This window comes from Macrobrachium rosenbergii, chromosome 54, assembly GCF_040412425.1.
Source record: "Macrobrachium rosenbergii isolate ZJJX-2024 chromosome 54, ASM4041242v1, whole genome shotgun sequence".
Classification (NCBI taxonomy): Eukaryota; Metazoa; Arthropoda; class Malacostraca; order Decapoda; family Palaemonidae; genus Macrobrachium; species Macrobrachium rosenbergii.
In genome coordinates, this window is record NC_089794.1 from 48162367 (window position 1) to 48183456 (window position 21090).

At 42.1% G+C, this 21090-nt stretch overlaps 2 protein-coding genes across 5 annotated transcripts in view; one reads left to right on the plus strand and one right to left on the minus strand.

The window, feature by feature from the left end:
• The window catches only part of AdSL (adenylosuccinate lyase), a 184864-nt gene that overhangs the window by 53183 nt on the left and 110591 nt on the right, over positions 1 to 21090 (minus strand). The window contains exon 10 of one of the 2 annotated variants that reach the window (XM_067098247.1): positions 8629 to 8792. The exons of the other annotated variant lie outside the window; for it this stretch is intronic. The gene's annotated coding sequence lies outside the window, so the exon portion shown is untranslated. Of the gene's footprint in view, positions 1 to 8628; positions 8793 to 21090 lie in introns of those variants that run through there. 2 annotated transcript variants of the gene reach the window in all.
• Positions 1 to 21090, plus strand: part of LOC136835073 (ankyrin-1-like) — a 92590-nt gene that overhangs the window by 52251 nt on the left and 19249 nt on the right. For 2 of the 3 annotated variants that reach the window (XM_067098245.1, XM_067098244.1), the window contains exon 6: positions 8757 to 8877. In XM_067098245.1, coding sequence (XP_066954346.1) covers positions 8757 to 8877 — 121 coding nt within the window. Of the gene's footprint in view, positions 1 to 8756; positions 8878 to 12346; positions 12500 to 21090 lie in introns of all 3 variants that reach the window. The other variant, XR_010851971.1, reaches the window with a different exon arrangement.

A 21090-nucleotide genomic window follows, 5' to 3' on the forward strand; every position in this document is an offset into this window, starting at 1 on the left:
ATCATTCGGTCAGAAAATTTTAGTGTTCTTTTCCCTAAATTGTAAATTGCTGATCGAGTATTGTGTATGCTGTGGGTGTGTGACGTCACCAGTAGTCAAAAGAACTGTTTTCTCCTGCATATCCCGTTCCACTTCTTATCGTTCGCCCGCTGAGCAAAATTCCATTTCTTTTTGCATCCTAACGCAGAATCTAACGAAAAATTTTGATAGCAAATTGAAAACCCTTTCCACTGTTTAACTTGTCATGACGGGAGCTACGTATTAAATTACGTAAATTCCAAAAGTAAATTTTAAAAAGTAACTTTGCATAATTATTCAAAGTAAATTATCATAAGAATGAATTACAGTGATTAACTAGAGCAACAGGTACGTTCCCATACAAATATGCTCTCAGAGAGAGAGAGAGAGAGAGAGAGAGAGAGAGAGATTGTTTTAATCAATTTATTGCGCACACTGGCGTCAGACATTTAAGTACATGTTGACAATATTAGTAATTACATCTATATGGAAATTAACGTATACAATAGAATTCATATGGAGTACAACAATGGCCTAGCTCTAGTTAATATCACACACAGTCTATTTGATGAAAGGAAATACTTGTTCAGTGACCACCAAAGTGAGGATGGCGCATGAGAATTTCATCAAGCAAATTATAGTCTGTTAACAATTGCTTACATACATCAACTACTGTGAATATTTGTGGTAATAAATTGGTAACAAGTGGACATTCCAGGCAATAGTGTTCTAGGGTGTTGGCGTTGGGCGCGTCACATAACCTACAGGAAGAAAATTGAGGAGCCCCAAGAGAGAGAGAGAGAGAGAGAGAGAGAGAGAGAGAGAGAGAGAGAGAGAGAGAGAGAGAGAGAGAGAGAGAACTCTATTATTCTTACATAATCACCAAAGAAAGTTAATAAGGGCATAGTAATAATAACAAGCGAGTACTGGAGAATAAAACTCACTAATTCATAAAGCCAAAGGCAATACTGTAAACCTTTTCCCTCTTATAGCCAAAACTTTGATCTTTTAGATCCCCATCAATTCTTCCCTTTTCCTTATTCACACAGAGCGTGAACTTGTGTGCGCCCGTAAATGTTTATAGTACTTGTCTCCAATACCTATTTTCATATGAAACGCTTCAGCCGGCGGAGTGAGCTCTCATGCATTTCGAAGAAAGAACGTACAACCAATTAATAACAGTTATTAACTGTTGTGCACAAGTGGGTTTTCCTTATCCAAGACTTGCATATACCGCAAGCATCAAATTCCACATTGAGTGCAACTCCAAAACCTTCCTTTCCTCATGTCAGGAAGTAGACTTCCTTTCCTCATGTCAGGGAGCAGCCACTAGTTCTTAGAACTAGCTGCCTACGAGTACAAGCCAAAGGGTTTCCCCTTCCACAATGCCACTAATCTGAGGCACTGCCAATGACTAGGTTACTGAAGCGCTTACCTTTCACTTTCCCTTTTACTCATCGCTTATGCTCTGCCTCGGGCAGATTGCCATTTCCTTCAGTGTAATTTAGTTGTACTGCCTTTTAGTGTTGTTCCCTGGAACACACCGGCACCCTAGTGCCACCACGACACAGTCCTCAAATCAATGCCACTGCACCTGTAACTGAGATACAGAGTGCCAACAACAGCACATCCACCCAGGATTGCACCACTTCATCAGCGTATCCACCCATAAGGATTACTGCTCCTTCAGAATCACTCCACCAGTGTGACCTCTGCACGGCATACTCAGTCACGGTGCCACCTGGTTGAGAAGGTGCCATTCCAACAAAGTGCCACCAAATTATGGGACACTTCCTAAAAGACTAGAACCATGTCGTTAGAGCAACGCCAAGCCCACATGAACATGGGCAAGGACGTAGGTTACATGGGACAGGAACTCACCCAGTGGGTGAAAGAACAGCTGGATGACATACTCCAGCAGGATAGAACAGAAAGAGAAGATCTGAGGAAGTACAAAGAAGCTAAGGCAGCATGAGAGCTAGCTCTCAAGGAAAAGAAGCTAGAGTTGGAGAAGGCTTGAAAAGAAAGTGCTGAAGCTCTGGCCAACCAGCGAGCCTCCAACCCCACACCTGCTGTGCCTAATGCTCCAATATCTAGCATTAATGCTCTAATTCCCAAATGGATGGAGGATGAGCCCGAGACATGGTTGGAGAAAGTAGTAGCACTCTTTGAGAACTATACCATCACCAACAGGGAGAGGGCTGCACTGCTTGCTGAGCATATGGATGGCAAAGCCAAGGGTAAGAGAGGGAACTTGGTAGACATTCGACGAGTGATCACCAAAGCATATGAAATCACCCGGGAGAGATGGAGACGGTTTTAGAGGTCTCGCCAAGGAAGTTGGTTGGGCCTGGGCTGAATGGGCCTATCATGAGACCCAATCAGGACAACACTGGCTCAACGCCATGACGTGCACAGAGTTCCAGGACCTGTTCAACCGGATCACGCTGGAGGATCTCTTCCAGTGTGTTCCTGGACCACTCGCTGTGCACCTCAACGACAACCAACCTAAAACACTTGTGGAAGCTTGTTGTATGGCCAATGACTGGGAGACCTTTAACCAGTCTCACAGCACATCTCACCGGCACATAGCGCCATGTGGACATCTCTCAGGATCAACTTGCCCAAAGAACGGACACCATGGCAACCTCCACCGTGCAACTTCTGCAAAAGAGTTGGTCACCCTGAACCTGAGTGCTGCATTAAAAAACGAGTTAACCAGCAGCACCCTCAAAAGGACTCCAAGGACTCCTCTCCATCCACAACCACTCAATCTTCTCCACTGACAATCACCATAAGGAAATCAGCCCATTCAAGGGACTGTGGAACTTCAGGGCACTATACTGCCGCATATCCTGGTTGGTCAAAACATATCCACTCTACCAAGCATGTACATCTGATTAGTGCCCGATCTCCGTGGTCATGCTGCCCGATATGTCTCACCCCAAGCAGGTGCAGACTCAGTCCTTCTCCATGGCACCCTTGGATGGCTCTAGCCTACCAGTGAACCTGCCAGTTACGGTAGACACTGGCTTAGATATTTGCCTGACTGACAGGGCCTGAGTGCCAGCCAGTGCCACTGTAGACAAAAAGACCAGGTGGACAATGACTTTGGACAGAAGATCAGACTAAGACCATTCCCACAGTCGAGCTTCAGGTAACAACCCCTTGGGGCATGCAACCTCACCGTATTGGCATGGTGAGCAAAATCAGGCATGGAGTAGAGTTCCCGTTGAGACGAGACCTCCTCTGGGGATGTCCTTCCCCAGTGCCACTCTGTTGACTAGCTACCTCCACTAGGGAGGCCTAATTCCAAATTTCCCCACCGAGACACCGCCACCGTGACAGGAGTGCCACCATCAGCAGTACCTTCCGCTCACTGAAATGGTCGACGGAAGGGCACTCTCTGTGCAACTCCAGGTCCAGTCCTTGCTCCTCACAAAAGGATGGCCACTAAAAGTTTCCTCCCTCACTTTGAAAGGATACCGACAGAACAAAGTAACGCTGCAAGACCTGTAACGTAACAGGGTACTCCACGAATTGGTCTGGGTGCCCTAGCAAGCAAAGCGCAGCAGACACCACAAACAGAACTATTCCAAGAGGCTCTGCCCTCCACCTGAGACAGGAATCTCTGTCTCATGCTACTTCAGGTACACCAAGGGGTTTTGCACACCTGGGTCCCTCGTCACGCACGCCTGACTCCAAATCTCTGCCAGTGCCACTTGAGAGCCCTGAGCAGTGCCACGCTCTGTCTACCATAGATGTTGAGCCTCTATTAACCTCAACCTCTGTGCCTGGCCCAGAGTCAGTGCCAGTGCCAGCTCCCAATCATGTCACGGACCCTCCTAAGGGAGAGCCACCCAAATTCACAGAATTGATTATTGTCAATTGTGAGCCTCCGGTCCACAACGATTCTTCAAAATCACCTTCGTCTGCCGGTAAACCTCTGGCAGACCTTAATGCTACACCTTCTCTGGTCGACCAGGAACTGTCCGGCCAGGATGCGGAAGCTGTTTCTACCCTTACGATGGTTGTTGCAGCAGCCGAAGTAGGGAGCCTCCCTGTAGCTCTTAGGGCTACCTCTGATTCTGCTCCTGATGGCACCTCTGGCCTTTCCCCAGAGTTGGTGCCCTCGTCACCTCCTAAGAATGGCGTAGCCACACCGTGGCGGAAACCGAAGAAGAAGGGGCAGAAAAGATCCAATTAACCAATAAGAGCCACAACCTCTCTTTGGCACTCGTGTCCTATTGGCACAGTGCTGTTTCCATCTCAGAGTGATCCTGGCACCTACCTGGAGGGGGTAGCTGGCATGATCTCTGCCCAAGTAGACTAACACCTAACACCCTAGGCAATCTTGTAGTACTAACCCTGGTAATAGATTAAAGATAAAACTCTCCAATACTCAAACTGGTAAACTCCTGACTGCTTAGCATAACTAACCCTTTAGGTTGCTCGTATCTGAAAATATTGCGTATTATTCCATAAAGAATTGTGTAATCTGTAAATAATTGTATTTAGTTAGGTCAGTGTCATTTAATTTAGTGCCAGGGCAGTAGGATAGTAGAACATGTCAATAAGACACAATTTTCAAAGTATCCTCTGCCTAGGAATAAAGTTCCCCTCTCGTTAGAGACAGCCAGTAGAAGTCTGTAGATACCTTTGTATAGTGCTAAACTCTGCTGTAGTAAGTAAGTTAGTAAAACTAGTACCCCCTCCCAGCAGTTAGGTAGGTCATTTTAGTTAGCTGCATAGCAAAAGTATGACTCATTTAGGGAGGGGAACTAACCAGTCGAGATGAATAACTTAGCACAGGCCTTCACGCCAAAAAGGGAGTGAATGTCTCCTTAAAGGGGGAGCTCTTACATATTTATAGATATTCGTCTCTCAAGCCCGTTAGCTAGGAAGTCAAATTTCATGGTGGCTGGAGGAGACCCCAACTAGGGAGGACCAAATGTAGGCATCCTATCCCAATATCGTATGATATTGGGGGACAAAAAGCCGTTAGGGAACAAGGACAGTCCTGATAATAAATGGGCTGCTAGGCTGACCCTTAGTTAGTCTTAACTATAAGACCTATTTCCCTTTGACCTTTGTGCTGGCAGTTATTTGCTTCCTTCAGATGTACCGCTGTGCTGTGCTCGCCGCAAGAGTCAAGGGGACGACACCATGACCTGACTCACTCTCACTCCATTCCCCGACATGGAAGTGCAAGGTCGCTTCACTCTTAACTGCACTAACTCTGGTGCTTTTTTGTCCTCCCTCAACTGGCAACGTGTCGGAACTTCTAAAAGAGAAGCCTGAATCCATCTTCTGCAAGTGAGCTCCATACACAGATGCAATAAGGTATATCCTGAAGTCACAAGTAGTGCCAGTGTTCTTTGTCTATTCCTGAATTTCTCTCAATTTTCAGTATTTCCAACTTTTCATTCTCCCAAAGTCCCTTTGTTACCCACTTCGTAGCACACACCTTTTCCCTCATGACTTAGTCCAAGCCTAAATTAAGTTTGTTCTGTGATTATAATTAGAGTATTCCACCATAGTGTTACAATGTGCTAATTAAATCTAATAAATAATTCCCTCCATCATGAATAATTAATTTCACATGAAAGAAAGTCTTTATGTAAATGAATGCTGACCTGGAATTCTTTTCCAGAATCCTGTTTTCTGGCTCTTCATGTTCTGCCCCTGCCCTTGTGAAACAATTTTAGAAGACTCAATTCTATCTTGCCACGTGCAACACTTCTGCAATCGATAATCTACAAGGGCCACGTGTTAGGTTCCTCAAGTGTTAACATTGTGTTAATGTAAAATAACTTTATCGGCCAGTCTTAGGTATTTTATAAGATTCATGTCAAATTCTTTGTAGGGCTGGTGCTTCTCAGATCTATTTATTTGCTAACTGGAGTTACTCTTTTTTATGGCACATTGCATGTGCCTTGATTGCTGAACTGCCAACCTGTCCATATTAATTTCTTGTTGCAAATCTGTAAATAAATTAATTTAATCTAACAGACTGGTTTGAAAGGCAACCTTCCCATTTTCTTTGAATAGATGTAATTTCAAGGTAAGTCATACTATTAATCACATTTATTACTTATGTTCTGAGATCTGGGTGTTGGCCCGTAAGGCAACATTTTATTCAAAATTCAATTTAACTCTTCTAACCGGACTCAGAACATAATATATATAACATATATATATATATATATATATATATATATATATATATATATATATATATATATATATATATATATATATATATATATATATATATATATATATATATATAATATAGTATATAGTATAAAGTATATATAGTCATACCCGAATTTACAAGAGGTTAGGTTCCAGAACCCCTCACGCCAAGGTGAATTTTCATGTAAGTTTAAACACTAAATATGACCCTAATCATGCTCCCAAATTATTAACTTTTAATGAAATTAAAGTTACTGTAATTTCATTTAAAAGTTAGTTTAATACATTACCCTTAAAAAAAGAAATAAATGGTTGACATAAAAATAGAGTTGGATGAGAATTTCAGTCTCTCTCCCCTCCCAACTGATCTATTTTTAGAAGTCTTCTAAACCTCTTTTTAATAACTTCTTTATTCTATCTCTTTCTCTTTGTTCTGATATGGTTTTTCATGAACAGTGTTTTTTATTTGGACTAATACAACTCTTAGTTATTATGTCTCTATGTTTTAGAATGTATTTGCCACATTAGTGCATTTACACTTCGTAGACAGTACAGGTAAAATTAGATCAATTTAAACTAAATACTGTACAGGTAAAGACGTACAGAGAAATAATGAGTTGTAAAAATGTGTGAACACTAACTAAGAATGAGAGAGAGAGAGAGAGAGAGAGAGAGAGAGAGAGAGAGAGAGAGAGAGAGAAGGGTTGTCCTTACTTAGGAGAGTGAAATTATTTATCAATTATTACGGAGACTGAGAGAATAGCACGAGAGAGAGAGAGAGAGAGAGAGAGAGAGAGAGAGAGAGAGAGAGAGAGAGAGAGAGAGAGAGAGAGAGAGTTGTCCTTAATTAAGAGAGTGAAATTATTTATCAATTATTGCAGAGACTGAGAGAGAGAGAGAGAGAGAGAGAGAGAGAGAGAGAGAGAGAGAGAGAGAGAGAGAGAGAGAGAGAGAGAGATGCTGTCCTTACTTGAAATATCAAGTTGAATTATTTATGAATTATTACAGAGACAGAGAGAGAGAGAGAGAGAGAGAGAGAGAGAGAGAGAGAGAGAGAGAGAGAGAGAGAGAGAGAGAGAAAGTTATTCTTATGTTAGATATCAAAGATGGAAATTCAGTATTAAACTAACTTTTAAGTGAAATTAAAGTTACTGTAATTTCATTTAAAAGTTAGCTTAATACATCACCCTTAAAAAAAAACGGTTAACGTAAGAATATAGGATAGTGTGAAGATGAGTATACCATTTCTCTCTCCCATCAATTCCACCGATCTATTTTTAGAAGTCTTCTTGACCTCGTTTTAAAAACTTCTTTATTCTGTCTCTTTCTCTTTGTTCTGATATGCTCTATGTTTTAGAACTGCGGATTTACAGTTTGTAAATGGTACAGGTAAAATTAAATCAATTTAAAATTATCTACTGTGCGGTTAAAGACACAGAGAAACAGTAATATGTAGGTTGTGCTAACTACGAGAGAGAGAGAGAGAGAGAGAGAGAGAGAGAGAGAGAGAGAGAGAGAGAGAGAGAGAGAGAATTAATTACAAGAAACCTTTGACCACTAATCAGCAACACTACCCCTTCTTGTCATGTTAAAGTAATATGTCTGACAGCTTTTGCCTTCGAGCTCCTTACAGAAGATGAGGGAAAAATATTTGTTTGTTTAAAATATGTATTGCATACAAATTTTGTAATTACAGTTATAATTTATTATTATTATTATTATTATTAATAATATTTAATCTTATTAATATTTGAAAATTAGTACTTACTATTAGGTAAAAAATTTATTTATCATACAAAACAAATAAACATAAATATACCATAAAAATTCTCTCATCTCAGTAAAAGAGAGAGAGGGAGAGAAAAATTATTACTTCTATTATTTAATGTTATTTAATTTACACATTAAAGCTTGAAAACTTATAAATTACATAAAAATTAAACAAACACTTTTGCACGGTTTCTCAGCATTCACAAATGTTCGCCTGTCTGTGAAAAACTTGTGTATGATAATTAGTTAGGTTCTAATGAAAAGTTCGTGTGTCTTTGAATTTGCGCAACTTGAATCGTGCAAGTTCAGGGTATTATTGTGTATATATATATATATATATATATATATATATATATATATATATATATATATATATATATATGTATATATATATATATATATATATATATATATATATATATATATATATATATATATATATATATATACTGTATATATATATATATATATATATATATATATATATATATATATATATATATATATATATATATATAGTATATATATATTATATATATATATATTTATTAATCTTTTCAAAAGCTAGTGAAAGTCCAGATTTTCAAATGTTTGGTTAGTTTTTAAGCTTCTAGAAGCTCTGCAAGGGAAATGAGGTACAACTTGAGCTTGGGTTTTTTTTATTTCCAAAAGGAGTTCCTTTAACAATTTTTCTTGAGTCCTCATTTGTATATTTTTCTTGCAATTTGGTACTGCTGCTCCAGCTCAATACTTTTAATTTTTTTTGTCAGGTGCAAGAATTCTTCAAGAACGAGAAGTGTCCTCACCTAAAAGGAAAGCCAAAAGTCTTTGTTTTTAATTTCTGCAGGGGAGAATTTGTTGAGAACAGAACGAAGGTACACCTTCAAACAGGTTAGTGTGACAGAGAAAGGTACAAAATAATGATGAAAATAGTATAAAGCTTTTATCTCCCTTAACCACCATAGTATTAAACAATACTGTACACCACAGATGAGTTCTCAGAATATCTAAGACAGATCCAAAGTAGACTTCATAATGCCATTTACAGTAAAGCCCCAGTATTTGCGGTCTCACGATTTGCGGACTCACCTATTCGCGGATTTCTCTATGGAACATATATACTCATTATTCGCTAAAAATTCGCCCATGTGAGGTGTTATTCACTGAGAAATATTCACTAATTACTGTATTTCCTAGTCATTTTCATGACTAAATGCAGTCTTTGTGATAAAACTATTAAAATACTCAGGTATCCAGGTAGTGCTCAAGTTATGATAATTCACCTTGTGATAATTCGATGGGGTAAGCAAGTAATACGACAATATTTAGAAAATATTTTAAAATTCTGGGCAGATGCAGGCAGCAGCGTACAATCAGGCAGCGAGAGAGACCAAATTACAATAGACCACCTTCTTTTCCTCCATCTCTTTATCCCATCTTCTAGTTAAAAAGGTAAAAGAGAATGATAAAAGTATTGTTAGTAAAGTTATACTCTTGCATAAATGCGTACAGCCATAAACAACCGAATGAGAAACTTTTGTTTTGCTTATAACTGAATCGGAGAACAAGACTGATATATTTTTACATTATACCCTTGTTCGGTATGGATAAAGGACCGGCAAGGAAATATACTGCTAAATTTAAGCTGTAAGTTGTACCTGAAGCTGAGGAAACAATGTTCAAGCTGCTAATGACTATAAATTATCGTGCATTGGCAACATGGATGAAACTCGATCGTAATTAAGATTGGAGAGGAAGTATTTTAATCAAAACTACTGGGCATGAAAGAACACATATTACTGCTATTTTTACGCTAATTAAACGATAAATACATAAAGTTCGTATTATGATGAAATCAAATGAAAATAGCGAATGCAATCTTGATTTTTTTTTTACACAAGACAAACATGCCTCCAAACGGTCAACGTCACCTATTAATGAAAAAAATAGCTAAATTAACTTCACAATGAGATGCATTTAAGTTATATTTTGACTTAAAAACACTTTGTATAATGAAAAATAACCTTGCCCCATATAAATAAAGTATCTAGAGATTCATTTGCGTCAACTAGAAGCAAGATAAGTGCTCTGAACTGAGTTAAATACAGCAAAAAAAAAAAAAACTTACCGCGTAATTGATTTCCAAACCAAAACATTGATTGCTATGATCACAATTTATAATACAAAAACAATATATTATATTTTTTTACGTATTTCCCTGGGTTTATGGTATTTTTACGGGCCGGCAACAGAAACTTTACTTAATTGGCCTTGGAGTTCTGACTTGCGTAAAGGGAAATCGTAAAAAAAATAAGAAAAAGGGGTGAATTTAGGAGCTGAAGGCTCTACTTCTTAAGGCAATGTTACGTAAACACTTGGGACAAATCAAAGCATTATATTTACAGCAGAAAGCATTTGAAGGGAAAATGGATAAGTAAATTGATAAAGGGCTTGCAACGGCTGAAGATCCTTCTACTGGAGTCTTGACTAAGGGCATGGCACAGTCCAAGATGAGTCCACTGTGAATAGGTCCCTCTGCAAGAGAGATTTACACATTACACGCCAGTAAAGGAACAATATAACACCGAATATGACTCGAGTTTGCACTGAGGGTGCCAAAGACTCAAGGAATGAATAACCACTTTACACTCGAACACAGGAAACTGGAAATGGCACTGGATAAACTGGCACAAGGACAGAAGTGAAATGCTGGTACTCCAAACTTTCTAAAGGGCAAACGGTCATGACTGAAAGGTCTTTACTCGCACTTTACCTTTGGGGAAGCGGGTCTCTGGCAAAGAATGACGAGGGGTGATCACCGATGATGCACGCTGTCCCTCGAGGATGACTGGAGTTGGGCAGGGGGAGAACGAAGGTCTCAGCAATTGTACCGCTCGCCTGCGTGTATGGCTGTCCCTCGAGGACTGTTACTGCATGCCTCCTCCTCACACTATCAACTGCCCACTGCTACTCCTGTCTCTTCCTTTTAACCCTTTAACACCGACTGGACGTATTTTACGTCGACAAAAGTTGTCTGTCGGGTGCCAAGTGGACGTAAAATAAATCGACTACAAAAAGTTCTTTTAAATATTCGCGGACAAATACTTATAGGCCTCGTTTGCGAAAAATTTTAAATCACGCGCCTTGAGGGATGCTGGGAGTTCACGGATCATGCTGTTGTTTTGTTTACAAGCGTGACCCAGCTGCGCATGCGCGAATTTCTTTCTTATCCCAAAAGAAAGCATCAGCTAACTCTGGTGAAAATCTCAGAAATTCTTTAGTCACTTTGTCGTAAGTTTTGCACCATTTTCTATTAGCCTTTACATAAAGTTTTATATATGAAAATGTGCACAATTTCATGTAGAATACAACAAAAAATAACTCATGGTTGTAGCTTTTATCAATTTTGACATTTTCATATAAATCACGATAAGTGCCAAAATTTCAACCTCGGTCAACTGTTTTGACCTCGACGAAATGGTCATAAAAATGCAATTGTAACCTAAAACTCTTACATACTAGTAATATTCAATTATTTACCTTCATTTTGCAACAAACGAGAAGTCTCTAGCACAATATTTCGATTTATAGTAAAATTTTGAAAAAAAAACCTTTTCCTTACGTCCACGCTAACTCTGCTGAAAATCTCAGAAATTCTTTAGTCACTTTGTCATAATTTTTGCACTATTTCCTATTAGCTGTTACATAACCTTTTATATATGAAAATGCACAATTTCATGTAGAATACAACAAAAAATAACTCATGGTTGTAGCTTTTATCAATTTGACATATTTTCATATAAATCACGATAAGTGCCAAAATTTCAACCTTCGGTCAACTTTGACTCGACCAAAATGGTCGAAAAATGCAATTGTGAGGTAGAACTCTTACATTCTAGTAATATTCAATCATTTACCTTCATTTTGCAACAAACGGGAAGTCTCTTGCACAATATTTCGATTTATGGTGAATTTTTGAAAAAAACTTTGTTTTTATGTCCGTGCGTTACGAATTCATGCATTATTTTGTGATAATATTTTCTCTGTATTGCTTTGATCGTTTTGTAATTTGTTATATACCAAAATCATCGTAATTTAGTGTACAATACAACGAAAAAAAAACTCATTAGCTTTAACTGTTTTGCTCACAGCACGATTTGTATACAATTATATATGAAATTTTTTTTTGCACTGTCATATATTCCAATATTTATATATGATAATGATATTTCTTTCATTTCTGATGGTTGCATACTAAACTTCAGGCAGTGAGAAAAAAAGGAGCCAAAAATGAACTCTTAATCTTAAAAACTAAGTGTGCTGTAATATTTTGAAAAAAAAAAACTTCTTTCCGCTTCAGCGCTAACTCTCAAACCCTGTCGGCATATGGCAGACACTTTTGTAAATAGAGGCTCGGCGTTTAAGGGTTAAGGGCTCCGGCCGCGTCGTGCCCGTGATGTGTCATTTGCCAGGTGGTCAGCGATTCAGTTGCCTCTTCCCCGGTCCTGCGAAGGTAAGACAATTCAGCAGCTTAATCTGCCTTTAGAAAGGTTGTTTTAAGCAGCTTAGTTGGACTAAGCTGCTCAAGGGAGTGGCATTAAGTCTCCTCTCCTTGCCCTTTTTTATCCGTGTCATCTAAATATCTGTTCCAGGTAAAAAGAAGGACAGATCGAAATGTTGATAACCTTGCTCTGATTTCTAGGTCAAATACGATCGGCCATGCGGCAGCGACTATTCTCAATAAACAAAGGGTAAATTAGGTGGGGGGGGAGGCGCGCTGTGCAGCGACTTCTTGTAAATTATAATAGCTCCCCACGGAAGATAACATACGAGCCTTCATTCAGGCTTGTATGTTGATTCAAGAAGTCGGCACAGCTGGTTTTACTTTACTATTCTCCCAACAAGAAATGGAAAAGCTTTTACTTTATCCCCACAAAATGGAAAGAAGCTTCACTCTATATACTTCCAACACATTAATATTAAATTACTTTAACATGGCCCAATAATTTCTTCAAATTTACGGTGTATGTTACTTTAAGATTACGAAGACAAGATAATTTTGAGGCAGGAGATAAAATTTAAGAATTAATTTACATATAAGTTCCTTAATTCTAAATAAACAAGGCATGCGGTTAGTATGCCTTGAAGAGGCGGTTTAAATGATAACACAGCATTTATTTTTGTAAATGACATCCCCTTTACGTGATATTGTAATGATGATATATAATTTGCCAACTCGACAGTTGACGGCTGACCCTTACACTGGGGATTCTGTTGTTGGCGAGTGAGAGTATTCGCAAGTTTTAATTCGCAAACTTTAAACCACGCTAATTTTATGCGCCCACTGCCCATAACTCGAGTACAGGCTATAAATAGATACTCGCTCAATGTTATGACGGGATGAGCAGACAAAAGATGAGGGGTCTGGGACAAAACAGAGTTCTTAGAAGGAAAGAGAAAAAAAATAACAAAAGGAAAATGAACTGGATGTTACGAATGAAAACGTGACCGCATACGAAAGACGGAACACGTCTCTCAGATTTTACAAAGGGGGCATTAAAAATCACAAGGGCAGGAGTTTATGACTCGCGATTCATTAAAACAGAAAAATAAATAAACGAGTAAATGACGTTGGCAGAAAAGCCAAGGGTAATAGAGTGAGGTATTTATTGTGTTATGTGGAATTTATCGTCCTTCGCCTATAAATTACAGCCCGGACTATCTCTCAGCCCAGGGCTGGAAAAGGGAACCCGAAGGGTGCGACTCCTTTACGAAAGAGCTGACACACATGCCCTATGCCAAGGTAGAGGGCGCAAGGGCGTGCCACTTCCCACTCTGTTATTCTCAGTGATTTATGCATTTTGAGGGGAATGGTATCCCGTATTTAATTGCCTCTTGTGGTGATAATTTAAGAAAAGATTGATAGAGAGCGATAAGGGATAGAAGTTCCAGAGGAATGGAAGAAGATGGTAGAGGGCCTTGACATCTTCTGGATTAGAGGTGCTAAGACCTTCGAAAGATGAAATGGTGGCACAGGTGCCAGGGGAGCTCTAGAGCTCTTTGGAAACTACCAGGAAATTCCCACGCCCGTGGTAATTCCGCCGCGAACCTCTCCTACTTGGACAGTTGTCCTTGGCTGGGGAAGCGGAGGGCCCGAGACCGGAGGGCGGCATGGAGTGCCACCAGGGCCAGCTGCTGCGACAGCTGACACAGGAGTTTTCTTTGCTAGTTCTACCATGATCCATCGCAGCTCTCGGAATTCATCGGCCAAGTGAGATATGGCAGAATCCTGACTCACAAGGGTATCTGTGGTGGGCGGCGAGAGAGCGGTAACGGTCGGCGGGGGCATGGACAACCCGCAGGTATCAATGACCAGCTCAGGCACGGGTTGCGAGGCCACACCTTTAGGTGAACTTCTGCTGTGGTCGAGGGGAACCCTCTCTCTTACCGATGCTGGTAGTGGTGCCAGGCCGGGAGAAGAGAGGGGGTCCTGAGTTGGATCCCTTGAATGGAGATCGGGGTTGTGCTCTGGCGCTGGCACTAAGGCAGAGTCAGGCACTAGCAGAGGTTTCTTGTGCTCATCGGTCAGGACGGACATAGCTTGGCACTGCTCGGTGCATGCAAGTGGCACTGGCAGGAATTTGGCATCTCCGGGAGGGAGATCGGATTGGGGCCCTGGCGCTGGCACTGAGGCAGGGCCGGGCACTGGAATTGGATCGGGAAGCGATTGAGGGGGCCACTGTACATCGTACTCAGGTGGCACTGCTAGGGACTGCACGTCCTCATGGTACCCATGGGGCGCCAGTCTTGACTGAGGGAGAATCAGGGGAGGATTACTCGCGCCCGAGGGATGAGTTGGGGAATGTGGACCCCTGGCCTGTTGTGATTTCTGTGGGGACTGAAAGTCCTGTCCGGGGAGATGGCTTGCTACTGCAAGATTGCAAATTTTTGATTGATGAGGTCTTGTGACTCTCAATTGGACCGTAGGGAGTATCATTTTAAATTGGTTGACTCTCTTGATTGTGACGAGTTTTCGTCTATTGACGATAGCTCCGTTAGGGAACTCTGTCCCTTCATATGAGGGATATTTGTGAGCCCGAGTCATCGAATGCTGTGACTCGGCGCGCGGGGTGGCTGCCTCTGGGAGGGCCCACATATATGGGGCCTTCGGCGGGAGGGCCCAATGACTTGGAATTTGTGACGGCCAAGGCGATAGCGGGAGTATTTGATTTATTATTGTTCAGGCATTTCGCCCAAGAGGGTGAATGGCCATAAGCCTTGCACGCCGTGCAGAAGGTTTGGCTAAAGTCTTTCCGCGCTGCCCCGGTGGAGGGCGCAGACGAGTTATTGGGTGGTTTTCCGGGAGAGAGAGGCGCTGTTTTCCTGCTTCGGCACTACTCGGTTGAATGCCCCGTCCTTTTACAATAATGGCAAGTTATGGGCTTGCCTGAACTTCCATTCTTGGGGGAATTTGGTCCTCCGAGGAGGGGCGGGGGATTTATCTTCCGCCCCATGGATCCTTCCTGAGGGTGGTGAGTCTCCAACATGTCTGCTATCTGGCAACACTTGGTGAGTGTTGCTGGGGCTTTTTCCACTACATGAGTGGCGAGGGCAGGAGGGGCGTAGCGCAGGAAATGCTCAAATTTAAATCTCTTGAGTACCTCGGCGGCGCTAATGGCTCCTTCGGACTCGAGCCATTTGGCTAAACCCCAACTCAGAATGGTACGCCCAATCGGACCAAGTCTGGCCTGCTTCTCTTGGCTGCTCTCTCCAACGTCTCTTCCACCGCTCGGGGATAATCTTGTATGCCTTAGTAACTGCTTGGCGTACGGCTTCCCAGTTTCCTCTATCCTCTGCCAAAAGGGCGTGGTAGGCAACGAGAGCCTTCCCTCCCAGGAATTTAGTGAGAACAAGGGAGAGTTCCGCAGGGGAGAAGTTGCAGCACTCCAGGACTCGTTCGGCTCTCTCAAGCCACACTTCAGGTTTGGACTCTGTCCATTTTGGCATGAATGAGTGAGCTTGGCTGAGGGCACTCATTCCCGCCGCAGGAGTGGGGGTGGTGTTCTGTCGTTCTAACATCTGGAGCTCATGGGCGCGCTGTCGCTCTCGATCTTCCCGTTCTCTCTCTCTCTCCTGCTGTTCTTTCTCCCATTCTTGACGTTCTAAGTTCTCTCTTCTCTCTTGGGCAATTCTCTCTCTCTCTCTCTCTCTCTTCCAGTTCTTTCTCCCTCTCTGCCTCTTGGGCAATTCTTTATTTCTCTCTCTCTGCCTGTTCTTTCTCCCTCTCTGCCTCTTGGGCAATCCTTTCTTTCTCTCTCTCCGCCCGTTCTTTCTCCCTCTCTGCCTCTTGGGGAATTCTTTCTTTCTCTCGCTCTTGACGTTTTAACTCCCTCTCTGCCTTGGCATCGTCCACTCTCTCTTGAACCCAGTCTCTCAGAGCTTGCCCTGATAGTCCCATGTCCTTTCCAGCAGACATGCAGAATTTCAAGTCCTCATTTTGTTGGGCTCTGGTATTAGCCATCTTGAAATAATGGTTATATGGACTGGACCCTCTGGCGAATCAAATATGTCTGAGAAGACTCAGGTTGTCTGAAAAGACTCAATTGCAAGAATCTGAAACACTCAATTGTTCAGACTGCAGGAGAATGGATCTGTCTTAATAAGACAGTTGATCAATAAGTCTGAGGAGACTTAGTTAAAGTTTAATATGTCTGAGTAAGACGTTGTTCATGGCGAATGAATTTTGATATGCGTCTCGGAAGAGGTAACTGGATTTTATGTCACTCTCGGACTTGGCCGGTGGTAGCGTGAAATTAAGGCGTTGTTCTAATGAACTAGAATGATCAGCCCGTAAGGGCTTAGATGTGTGTGAAATACACTAATTTAATGTCTCAAAAGGACTTGTTTTTGGGTTTCCCGCAGGAATTAGAAATTCTCGCCTCTTATGATGTAGAATTTTTAGTAGTCTCTTAAGACTTGGAATTTGGTTTTCCCGTAGGAATTAGACATTCTCGTCTCTTGCGACGTAGAATTTTTTTGGAGTCTCTTAGGACTTGGAATTTGGTTGAGGAATTCTCGCCTCGTGTGACGCAGAATTTTACTTGGTTTGCCCATAGGACTTGGAAATACGATTTGTCCCCTAGGACTTAGAAATTACTAAAGGGATAAAAATCCCCCAAAAAATTGTTGCTGTGAGTGGAACAACAAACTACTCGGGAATGAATGAAAAAGAGGGTACACACACAGGCAGGGGTGGGGGGGATGAAGGTCGCCTGACATTCACCGGAGTCATTTTTAGATTCTGTGTGAATGGATCCATCTATTTATAGACCGTCTGGGACGAGAGGATAACAGTAAAATGACCTCATAATTTTCCCTAGAATCAGAGTTCAAAATTTTGCTTTCCTAACACCTAGTTTAAATTCTAGCTATTCTGTGAGAGAGCAATGCGAGCTGATTTCGTCTTGTCCCACGTGGGGATTTATTCGCGCCTAAATAATTTGCTAATCCGAAAATAATAAAATTTAATCCAGAAAATCCGCCACACTATTCCTTCAAGCAAAAAATATCTAAGATTTTTAAGAGGAATTTCATTGCACTATTCCTCGAAGCAAAGAATGGTTACCACTGGTTATTTCCTAACTACCTATCCTCAAAGGCATGCATTAATGAATCTAATACGGTGGTTCTCTTCTCTCAGTGAATACATGCGTCCCTTTTCCTTCCTAGGAACAGTCACGATTGTAAAAAAAATTTTGCTAAGATAAACACATTACTTACGTGGAACTATCTTGGTCTGTGCTCTTGGTAACAGGTTCGGAATTTGTCTCGCACCCAGCTTAGCTTTGCTAATAACTGATCTGGTGAGTTGCAAATGCAATGAAGCAACAATTGCGGGGAAAATGCAACTGCTAAACGAGATCTAAGGCCAGGTCGCCATTTTTATGTATTTCCCTGGGTTTATGGTATTTTTACAGGCCGGCAACGGAAACTTTATTTAATTGGCCTTGGAGTTCTGACTTGCGTAAAGGGAAATCGTAAAAAAAAATAAGTAAGAGGGGTGAATTTAGGAGCTGAAGGCTCTACTTCATACGGAAATGTTACGTAAACACTTGGGATAAATCAAAGAATTACATTTACAGCAGAAAGCATTTGAAGGGAAAATGGATAAGTAAATTGATGAAGGGCTTGCAACGCATGAAGATCCTTCTACTGGAGTCTTGACTAAGGGCAAGGCACAGTCCAAGATGAGTCCACTGCGAATAGGTCCCTCTGCAAGAAAGATTTACACATTACACGCCAGTAAAGGAACAATATAACACCGAATATGACTTGAGTTTGCACCGAGGGTGCCAAAGACTCAAGGAATGAATGACCACTTTACACTCGAACACAGGACATTGGAAATGGCACTGGATAAACTGGCACAAGGACAGAAGTGAAATGCTGGTACTCCAAACTTTCTAAAGGGCAAACGGTCATGACTGAAAGGTTTTTACTCGCACTTCTCTGGCGAAGAATGACAAGGGGCGATCACTGACGATGCACGCTGTCCCTCAAGGATAACTGGAGTCGGGCAGGGGGAGAACGAAGGTCTCAGCAATTGTACCGCTCGCCTGCGTGTATGGCTGTCCCTCGAGGACTGTTACTGCATGCCTCCTCCTCACACTACTAACTGCCCACTGCTACTTCTGTCTCTTCCTTTTAAGGGCTCCGGCCGCGTCGTGCCCATGATGTGTCATTCGCCAGGTGGTCAGCGATTCGGCTGCCTCTTCCCCGGTCCTGCGAAGGTAAGACAATTCAGCAGCTTAATCTGCCTTTAGAAAGGTTGTTTTAAGCAGCTTAGTTGCTAATAAAAACTAATGGGTTTGTTCCACTGTCAATCCCTCTGTTCCCTTGTCAAGGGGGGGGGAGACGTGCATCTAACAAATCTACTAAAAGACGGAAGACAGGGTGCCCTGTCGTGAAACTCGCATAACTTGTCCATCCAGCACAGGACGGCTCACTACCTGCCTCTCTGTCCTATGAGAGAGAAAGGTAAATGAGAAAAAGGAGGAGGCCAGCACTCACGCACATTCTCTCTCTCTTACCGAACACCTTAGATGAGATGCTACCTGTCCCCTTAAGGGAGCCTCATGAGCTACACAACTTGTTGGGTAGTCACCACAGGACAAACAGCCCACCCCCAGAAGTGTTCAAGGACTTGTGGGCAACATCGCATAGGCAGAACGAGGTGAATGGGGTCTGTTTGGACCACACACCTGCTCATAATACCTGCTGAACCGACAGGTTCTTCCGGAATGCAAGGGACAGGTGATGCCCCTAATGTTGTGAGATCTCGGCTGGACTGAACGGTCTACCTTGTCAGACGAAGAGTACACCCACTTGACTGTCTCATGAAGTCAGAAAGAGATTGTGTTCTTGGACACATTTCTTGGTTGAGCCTGTAGTAATGAAGGGGCATCAACACTCAGCCCTGAGCTGCTGAGTTCCAAGTTCTCTTAAGGTAATACCACAGCACCCTAACTGGACAAAGTAGCATCTCATCACGTTGGAAGGTGACTGAAAAGGACTCGAATCTGGCATCAAGGACCAACAGATTCTGAGTCTTCACTACAAATTCTGGGACAAACTAGAGAGCAACAGATCATCATCCCTCAAGTGCTTAACATCGAAGAAAAGTGATGAAGCTTGCCTACTCTCTTTGCCAAAGCCAGGGCAAGCAACAAGTAAAAAATGTGCTGAAGTTTCTTCAGTGCAATTGAGTTTTCTATACAGCGTATAATCAAGGCCACAGTAAATAGATCTATCTTTTAGCATAATGCTGTATGAGCCGCGGCCCATGAAACTTTAACCATGGCCCAGTGGTGGCCTATCCTATATTGTTGGCAGAAGCACAATTATGGCTAACTTTAACATTAAATAGAATAAAAACTACTGAGGCTAGAAGGCTGCAATTTGGTATCTTTGATGATTGGAGGGTGGATGATCAACATGCCAATTTGCAGCCCTTAGCCTCAGTATCCCTTTTTAAGATCTGAGGGCAGACAGAAAAAGTGCAGACAAAAAGTGTGGACAGAAAAAAGTATGGACGGACAGACAAACCTGGCAAATTAATCCTCTTTTACAGAAAACTAAAAACAGTCTTGAAGGGCAGATCCCTGTCTGACGACTTTCTCAATGGCTAGTACAGTGCACAAGTCAGGCTTCTCAAGACATAGAGTCACATCCCCCTTGGAGGGCCTAAGTTCCCTGGGTGGGCAAGACTGTTTGAAGCTTCCCAGAAGCATGGAGATCTCCCACAAAGATGAGAGATCTAACCCTTTCAACCAAAGGACTTTGCATAGAAAGTCTGGTAGCAGCTGAAGATAAGCTCTGACCAGAGATATATCCTGTTGATGACACCAACTACAGAAGATAGACCATTTCGCCTGGTGTACAGCCGCAGAGGATTTTCGCAGGTATCCAGACATCTTCATTGTGTGTCGAGAAAACCCTCTTGCTCGCAGGAGATGCTGGATAGTCTCCAGGCATGAAGTGCAAGCACTTCCACTGCCTGGTGATACCTCTTGAAATGTGGCTGGCACAGAAGGTTGTGCTACGGGGGAATCTTTCTCCAACCTCGAATAACAGAGCCAGCAGGTCCGGGTACCACCCTACGCTTGGTCACTTGGGAGCTACCAGAGTCAGCCTGAGATTCAGGGTGATCATGACCCTGTTGATCACCCACAAATTAGACAGAACGGAAGGATGGCATATGCCTCTAAGTTGTCCCATGAGTGCTGGAACATGTCTTCCATTGTAGGCCATGGGTCCAGCACAATTAAACAGAACATCACTAACTTCCTGTTGTACTGAGTCATGAACAGGTCTATGATAGGAACTCCCAATAGACTGAAGAGCCTCTCTGCAATGTTCTGGTGTAGGGACCATTCTGTCCCTATCATCTGACTCTGGCAACTGAGATCATCTGCCACTACATTCTGAGACCTGGGAATGTACCTGGCTGACAGCTCCACCTAGGGCGCTACCATCCATTCATGCACCTGTACTGCCAATTCTTGTATGCCACCATTGTGGTGTTGTCACTCATCAACACAACAG